Source organism: Bombus pascuorum, unplaced genomic scaffold (genome assembly GCF_905332965.1).
Source record: "Bombus pascuorum unplaced genomic scaffold, iyBomPasc1.1, whole genome shotgun sequence".
Lineage (NCBI taxonomy): Eukaryota > Metazoa > Arthropoda > Insecta > Hymenoptera > Apidae > Bombus > Bombus pascuorum.
Genome location: NW_026869739.1, coordinates 302,750 through 312,106, shown reverse-complemented (window position 1 = coordinate 312,106; position 9,357 = coordinate 302,750). Strand labels below are relative to the sequence as shown.

Sequence of the window (9,357 nt, the reverse complement as noted above, 5' to 3'; positions counted from 1 at the left end):
AATCTACGCAACTTTTGAACTCGATTGGATAGGAGGAAATGGTACCCTTGGGTTCTTAAATATTAAAATTATTACTTAAATAATTATATAATCGATATATACTCGATTGTATTCGATTATCTGCTAATCTTATTATCCTTTTAGTATTGATTATACCAAAAAGTTGTAGATTTAGACACGACGCATCTTTTACATTCTACTATTTTTTGTCGCATGATAAACAGTTTCCGAAAAACAAAAAAATTGGTAACTGTAGATTGTACAATACATTTTGATAAATTTGTTCATAAATTTTTATAAAAAAATTTGTTCAATATTGAAATATGTGTGCATACATAAATCAATGAAATGAAATAACATAAATTCTCAAAGCATGAAATTTTGACATCATTCACGTTTTAATTATTAAAAGTTCGGTTCAGAATTAGCATGATCGCAGCATAGTAAAAAGATTATTACAGTATACGAAATGTAAAATAGCTTCGTGAAAGGGACTGAAAGAAATTAATTAGATAAGAGGCAGAAGGAAATAATGAATAAAACCCTAAATCCGATATATAATAATACTTGTATAACTTTTATGATTTTAGTCCAATTTATATTTCAGAAATGTAATAATTGCCTCTTTTTCCAGACAAAATTTTACGCGTGTTGTTCATTATATATTTCTTCCTCCTTTTTTCAAAATTAATGAAATGTATGGTGCGATTAATTAAATATATAACAAATAAAAACTGGACTACCTATGAAATTTTAGGTTTTCCTGCCCGTATTTTAATTGCGAATGGAATTTTTCTTCATTTCAAGGAATATAACAATATATATGTATTTATTCAATTTATTTTCATCCACATTGGAAGATATATGTATGTGTTTTAGTGCTTCGTTGAAGATCTTATTCGAATGTGCTTGTTAAGATTTAACAAGGTCTTGTTTTACATCTGCTAGAAGCTTATTCGTAATGTATTATTAATTAACCTCAATCCTGCAAATCTGCTTCGTACAATTCCAATAAAATGAATTATAGATACAGGCATCTAGTAAATAAGTGATTTATTTTACGCAAGAATAAATAAAAAAATTGGAAATGAATTGTTTTCTGTTTTAATATACTTAAATATGATTTGAAAAGCATACGAGACCCGTTACAATGGCTACACTAGTTATATATTCCATTTTCATAATATAAAATATTTATACTCATATGAAAGCACTGCTAAATGATATTTAATATACTTGGATTTAATTAATTAGTATATCAAATGTTATAATAAATACAATGACGTGCCAATACATTTTATGACCGCTGTAAATTCCAATAATCAGTACTTTATAATAATTATATAATCAAAGCAACTAAACTTTTTCAACCATTTTTTGCTCAATCGCATTTTTCTAACGTTAACAAACAATCAATCAAGATTAAGAAACATATAAAAAAAGTTCTTACTAATACGCACGATTTCCCGTTTCAATTTAACGTTAAACATTTTCTTGAAACTTTGCGAACCTTATTTGATTGCTAATCGGACCAAGATAGAGATATAAAGGTTTGAAGATATCACCAACTTTTCTCATTAAGAAAGAAAAACGCATAAATTAAATGAGAAAATCAATATTTCCGAATAGCATTGGAGGATTTCCCTTAATTCCCACGACACTTTTGAATTTGAAAAAGCATAAAACATTTGAAAATCTATGGAAACGAATGCACATACAGAGCTTAACGAAACGGCTCATATCTTCTATGTACACTCGACGGTAGAAAAAGGTCGCAGAAAGAACGAATAAAAAGAACGCGATGAGTCGGCGGAACATGTCATTAATTACTATACACGGTTCGTACCTAACGAAGAAACGTGAATCCGTCGCGACGGCGGCATTGCCACTCGAAGTTCATTGGAAGTCGTCCCCTAGGTCATACATTAATTAACAATGTCAAGGCTTGATATGACATCGACGAGTAAAAGAACGCTTCTAAAAAAAGGTAGAAAGAGAAAGAGGAAAGAGAAAATTCGAGTAAACATCAAAGAAAACCATATAGAAAAAAAGCGGAAATGATCATGTACAGGCTGTTGATATTTATACAAATTCATATTTTTATGAATATAATTAAGAAAACGTAGGCAGAGAACTGTTTCACGTATTAAATATCATAAGAAGTATTTTATTAGGCAGTTTTGAAAGTTTCTAACGAAATTTAAGAAAATTTTAAAGGTGTTGTGCTTTCATTATAAAATTAGCGTATCATTAAGCGGCACATTCGATAATATTTTGTTATTTTTCTGAGTAGCTTTACGATTTTTTTTTCTTTTTTTTTTGTGATATAAAAATATTTTCGAAATGTCAAGATATGAATAAAATGGGGTAAATTCTCAATGAATACTTTCGTCTACTTTTCATGGAAATAATATCTTTTTTCCTTGTTGGAAATCACACTGTTTCTATTACCCAGAAATATTGTTACAGAAAGATATCTGTAATTGACACATTTTTGACGTCTAATTAAAAAAACTGTTTGTCAAACAGTATTTTGCAAAATTACGTAATTTTTTTATTAGATAATTTTCTTTAGATCTGATAAATATATGTAATATATAGAATATAATAAATATCAGGTGTGTAAGTATAAAACCGGAATTGTGACTGGCGATGAAAAGTGGATATATTTTGAGAATCCTGAGCGTAAAAGTTCATGGGCAGCTCCAGGCAAACCACCGACATCGGCTACAAGAACAAATCGCTATGGACGGAAAACGATGCTCTGTGTTTGGTGGGATCAGAAGAATGTGATCTATTATGAGCTGTTAAAACCTGGCGAAACCGTTAATACTGAGCGCTACCGACAACAAACGATCGATTTATATCAAGCTTTGCGTGAAAAACGACCAGAATATGAAAAAAGGCAATAAAAAGTAATTTTGCTCCACGATAATGCACCATCGCATACAGCAAAACTTGATGATGCTGCACGACGCATGTACAATGATAAGGAATAAGGACGTCTTTCAGCTTCTTTTCATTTCTGGCTAGTATCACGCGCCGACACCGATAATAAAGATCAGCTATATTCTTTTTAATAGAACCATCCATTTTTTAACACGTTAATCAATCTGTTAATCAATCTGCATTTCTCATAAAAGGATAGTAACCTTTTATGTCGAGAAACCATTAGTACTGAACGAAAAACCTTTGGAAAAGCTGAATAACGTAAATAAAATAATTAAATTTTAGGTTTTTGTCGTTTTTTATCACTATAATATTAATTATTTATACTGAGGGTATTATAATTATATACTATAATAGTATATAATATTATAATTTACAACTACATAATATTATATAGTGCTTTAAGTTAATAGTGTTATATATTAAGACGTCCTTAGTGAGGAGTCCCCACACTTCTAGCAGCAAAATGACGTTCGGTCCCGCGCGATAATTCTGACGATGGATATAATAGCACGTACATGTTCCGTATACTTTGTAGTTGCAGGCGACTGACTTGTCGAGGTAAGTCGCAACTTTAGAGTCGCGCGCGATCCTTAATCGCGGTAGTACGAATAAAAATTGTGCCATATTCGGCAATGGATTTTATAATCGAGTGACTAGTCGCAAATGGAAAGCACGCTTCAGACGGTGTCACGTAAAATAATAAAGAAAAAAAGAAATTAAAGAAAAAAGAAACTTTTATTTTTTTTCCTTTTATTTGCTATACACTTCCGAGCTCTAGGCGTGATTGTTCAAGACTGACTTGGATGATTTTGGGGTGAGTATTTAAATTCTTTTGTTCGTGGGAGTGGGAAAAGGCTTCGGTCATATATTTCTGAGAACGGATAGAATGACCGGGTGTTATCCGATGCTTACTTATGCTAAGGCGCTTGGAATTTCGCTATCTTATCGCTTTGTTTAGTCGGATTTCGTCTGCGATATTTCGTATGTGACAACGGCAACGTTGGAAGACCAGAAAAATAAAGCTCTTCTGTCTCACAAAAGAAAGATACGTACATATGTGTTTCCTTATTCTTTCAAATTTTGGCGCTGCTGCGCCAATTTACGGCTATTAAAATATGGAGAGGACTTGGAGAGGTATTATAAGGAACTTTATTCTAATATTCACGTAATTGCTCGCCACGTGTGATACTCGCCAGAGATCTAGGGCATAAGATTTTCACACTGCGCTTCTCTCTTTTCTCTCAACGGAGTCCTAGGCCATCGTACAACGCTCGCATACATACTATGAAGGGGATACATACTTGTGTGTGGTTGTGCTATACGTTACCTCCCTCTCGCACGTACAATACAAATGTACCATATGCCGCTCTTAGTTTGAAAAACCTGACTATGAAGTGGGAAAGGTGATAAATGATGAACTTTTGACAATACTGATAACGAGTCAACAGTTCAGTACTTTCCTCGGAATCTTGAGGGAGAAAAATTACCTAGAGAAAATAATAACAAATTTGTTAAGTTTATTAATATATTCACATAATAGACCGTAGGCGATACATTTTATGTCCCATGAGACATGCGACATGCCGCGAGACCAAGCATCGATTTTCAAATTTTATAGTTGGACATAGATACACAACTGTCTTGTAACTATACTATTATTATCAGTACCAGAAATGCGTTCGGTTGCCGTCGATCGTTTGGTAGCCGACATATTATCTTTGATGAGAACGCTTTGCATATAGTAAGTATCTATACTAATAAATTGCATGTATGCCTTTAACATTATCATATTGTATAGTGCTTCTCCCTATAATATATATTAATATATAATATAAAATTTAAAATTTATTTCTGGTGACTTAAAGGACATAAGTATAACTTGTATGGCTTGTGTATGGCTGTGCATTACGTTATTTGCAAATTAATTAACAACAGTAATTAATTTAAGTTTCTAGTATTATCGTAATATTAAATGATTATTCTTAGGAAGAAAATTACTCTGTACGTGCACATATCTTAAGTTGCTAAAAGTTAAATTACAACAAGACATGTAATGGATTAATAGTGTACGATAATTAAAAAGAGTGTCATTTTTTATAAATTACGAAAAGGTTACTTATATCTGAACTAAGAAATGTCATAAATATCATAAAACGGAAGCAGAAGAAATAAAATTGAAAGATAGAATGAGAAAGAGTAATATTTTAAACGTGAAGGTTAGGTGTTAAATTCTACTCAAATCAAATAAAATATTTAATTAAATATAAAAAGAAGTTAAAGTATTTACTTAGTTATGTTTATTCCAAATTGTTTGTTTCGATATAATTTTTGCAAAATATTAAAGAATATATACTTATGTAAATAAGAATATTACTTTCAAAGTCGAAACAATCATATAAACATTGATGTACGTGCATTATAAATTCATAATTTTATTTTATATACTTTGTTTCAGATAGAGAAATGAACATTTTTTTGCTCATTAGCAGTTGGTAGATAATGATGTTAAATCATGTGACTTAATTTGATATGCTAGTTCCCTTAGATGGGAACACTATCATGCATGTATACAACTTTCCAGTGAAGCAAATAAGAAGAGAAACCTTTGTTTGAGTTAATGAATTAAAAACTATTTGAAAGTGGTCTGTAGAACAGTATAAATCGGAGAGATGACAACCGAAGTTACATAGTCACAACCTTTCGAAAACTTAAAAGAATTATTCGATAACGTGGGTAATTTGAAACCATGACCGGAAATTGAATAACTACGAGATTCAACTGATTATGTGTACAGTGGTTTAGAAATAGGCGCAGAAAGAATGCAGTTAGAAAAATTGGATAGAGAAGTACATCCTAAAACGTTGCTTTCTCATGATATGAAAGGTGGCTGCCTAGAAGACAGGTAATAGAAATCGCTATATTTATTAATTCATATATTATACATAATATAGCCGTGATTTTTCAGATTTATATATGGATCAGAATCTTATGATTCTTACCTATTTTATCACTGGAGTGTTATTGACACTTTTGTGTATTTTAGTCATCATTTCATAACTGTGCCACCTTTTGGATGGATTAATGTATCACATAATCATGGTGTAAAAGTTCTTGGTACTGTAATTATGGAAAGAGAAGGTACCTGGGATGTAATACTTGAATCTCAGGAAGAAGTAAGAAGATTTGCAGATGCACTAATACTTGTTGCAAAATTTTATAAGTTCGATGGCTGGTTATTAAATATTGAAAATACCATTAAAGGTGAGCAAGTTAATAATTTAATTTATTTTGTAAAATATCTAACAGAAAATATTCATGAAGCAATTAGAAATTCTGAAATTATATGGTACGACGGCGTAACCAATGAAGGAAAATTAAATTGGCAAAATGAGCTTAATTACAATTGTTTCTGTTTGTAAATTTTATTTAATGTTCTGAATACAATGTTTCAGAGATTTCTTTTTAAACTGCGATGGCATTTACTTGAATTATAACTGGACGAAATCAAAATTGGAAAACAGTTTGGCACTTGCAAAAAATCACAGCAGAGATATTCGTGATATTTATGTAGGACTTGATATTTGGGGAAGATGTTGTCCTGGTCATTTAATATTTCATTAAACCATTATAATCTACAGGCTTTACAAAAAATACGACAAGAAGGACTTTCTGTCTCGCTTTTTGGTCCAGGTTGGACTCACGAATTTTTCGGATCTAAGACATTCGAAGAAATAGAAGATCTATTTTGGGCACAGTTGTTTCCTTATTTATATGTTCATGTACCTATCTACGAAGAAGAAGTATTCAAAACATCATTTTGCCGTGGCAGTGGTAGCTTGTATTATCGCTGTGGTCAGGTATATTAAATATCTCACATTATTTTTAACAAACTGAATTTATCATAAAAGATATAACTTAGAAAACACGAAGTTGGCACCCTGCTGGGGATAGTCACCCATACGCTATGTTTAGTTTTATTTTATTTTTTTTATTACCGATGAGATATAATACTTTACCAAATGTCCTTCAGGACAAATTGTAAAAACCAAAATAAACTATATATATATATATATATATATATATATATATATATATATATATATAAAAACTGAATTTATTACATGAATATATTATAACTGAAATGCACATATTTTATGCAGGCACTATATGAAAAGGATGGGAAAAGATTTAAACACAAACCATTTTACAATTTATCCCTGCAAAATCCACAAATATCAGTACCTATACCGCACATGAAATTTACATCATCGCCTCAACTTCCAGAACCGAAAAGTGAAAACGATCGAAATGAGTGTTCAAAAGAACCGATACAATATGTTTATGAAACGAGGAAGAATGTTATTCGAGTATTAAAAAATGTTGTAAATATTGAAAATAAAATGCCAATGCATCGAACTGTCAGAATTTGATATCTTTGTCCACGGGGATAAGACCACTGAGACAACAGTAACAACATAGAGATCGTCCTCCAGACCATAAATAATAATAATCTTTAAAATTGCTACAAGACAAACACCGAATCTTCCGCACCTTAAATCAGCTGAAGAAGCGCTTCGGCACTCTATGTTACTCTATCCCATTGGTCATCGAACACGGCAAGGGATATAGAGCCATAAAAATGTTTATCAGTAAGGCCTCTGATAGATCCCGAGTTCTCTGCACTCAGAGAATTAAAGATTCCAAAACCACGTTTCCGCAAGTAAGACGAATGCTATACCTCTTGATCGGCGCCCTCAAATTTTCTTCGGACGATTCTCACCGTCTTCCATAGTTGAATAACCTCCTCGTGTGACAGAACAGAAGATACATCGTTACTGGTACCAAGTCGACAAATAAGTCCACTTCGTGACGTCTCCGGTACCGCCGGCTTCCCAGAACTTACTAGTAACGCGATGACATGCCAAGAATAAACGTCTACGCAACACGTGCTTCTGTTATTCACGATCTTGTGTCGTTTCCTCCTTTCAAGTTATAAACTGTTCTTTGTACAGGTCTTTAATTAGTATTGTGCTTGCGTGCTATTTCATCACTTCAAACTTGTTAAACTTTTATCACTCGTTCCAACAGCACTTGTTATTTGTATGTAGCGAAGCATTCTTTATCCGGTCTCCTTTCTACCGCGCGAAAAGTTTCGTGAATCCCACAAGACTACTGGGGACAAATTTTGGAAGTGTGCGCCGAAATGTGTATGATGATCTTCTCAGATTCCCAAATTTCATAATCTTGAAAATGCAGATTTTCGTTGAGCCGCTGGAACAGGGTCTGTACCTTCACCTGAGGAAACAGGGCTAGTAACCGCTCCGGCTCCGATGTCTCAGAGAATTATTTCACATCGGTAGATTCGTTAACGATTCAATTTAAGTTGCTGAATGGTATAGGTTATCAGGCTTCGATATCTTCAACGCAGTACCAATATAGCTATAGCTCCCGCAAAGATGCACATTCTTCTTCTCCTTGATGCTCAATGATCTCTTGTACCAGCATACTTTTCTAAGATATGGAAGATGGGGAAAGTAGTTCCCTTGCTGGGGAAGGATAAGAACAAACCAACAAACCAAATCCAGCCAGGTACAGATCAACGAGTTTGCTGTTTGCAGAGTATCCATTAGTAAGGTCTTTGAGAGTGTGATACAGAGACTCATACCGTTTCATTGTAAAGAGGCTGCCGTTCCTCCCGATCAGCAATTTGGCTTCCGGGTCAAATACAGTAAGGTCCACGCCATAATAAAATTCGTGACAGGCGTCTGCTGGTAGCAAAACTCTACTCATAGTCCTGGAAAGGGATTTTGACATGTTTCGATCGAGCGGTTTGCTATAAAAGCTGATACGATACGGTTTCTTTAAACATGCAGTTCAGGTGATTTGGTCCACAATCTTCGAAATGTGTCTCATTGGATGTCAAGCTCGAATATCGTCTTCGGAGTGAATAACGGTCTGCAACAGGGAACGTTCAACACCTCCATCCTGTTCAATTTGTATTTTAGTCGTGCTTCGAGCCTCTTCCATCTGAATAGCGACTTTAACCTATGCGCGTTAGTATTTGCCAATGGCCTCCTCATTTACGCGACGGGAATGTATTCATCCAAAATTAATTCCAAGCTACAGGAAATTTTCGATCGAATTATGGTTTGCTGTGGTAACTGAAAGTTCCGTACATTCTCGCTGATTTCTTATCACCGGCAATAGCCCCTATCCGTTCCGCATAAGAAAATGGTCAAATATCCCGGTATATATTTGTATTGCAAATTACAGATTACACAGCACGTTAAGACGCAAATGTAAAATAAATCAGAAAAGACTATTATAGCAAATAAAGGTTCGGTCCTCTCAAAGCATCTCTGCGTGAAATGTAGGCTTCTGTTGTACAAATTGCTGTCACCAATC

General features: G+C 33.3%; 1 protein-coding gene across 1 annotated transcript; it reads left to right on the top strand.

The window, feature by feature from the left end:
- Positions 1-6,077: 6,077 nt before the first annotated feature.
- Positions 6,078-7,422, top strand: LOC132915724 (cytosolic endo-beta-N-acetylglucosaminidase-like). Its single transcript, XM_060975541.1, has 3 exons — positions 6,078-6,125; positions 6,591-6,809; positions 7,113-7,422. The coding sequence occupies exons 1-3, from the start codon at positions 6,078-6,080 to the stop codon at positions 7,380-7,382; spliced, it is 537 nt and encodes a 178-aa protein (XP_060831524.1). The 3' UTR covers positions 7,383-7,422.
- Positions 7,423-9,357: the final 1,935 nt, after the last annotated feature.

Coding starts and splice junctions, on each gene's coding strand:
- LOC132915724 (XM_060975541.1), top strand. CDS start 6,078: ATGGAAAGAGAAGGTACCTGGGATGTAATACTTGAATCTCAGGAAGAA. Junction 6,126..6,590: donor TACTTGAATCTCAGGAAGAA/GTAAGAAGATTT, acceptor TATAATCTACAG/GCTTTACAAAAAATACGACA. Junction 6,810..7,112: donor TGTATTATCGCTGTGGTCAG/GTATATTAAATA, acceptor TATTTTATGCAG/GCACTATATGAAAAGGATGG.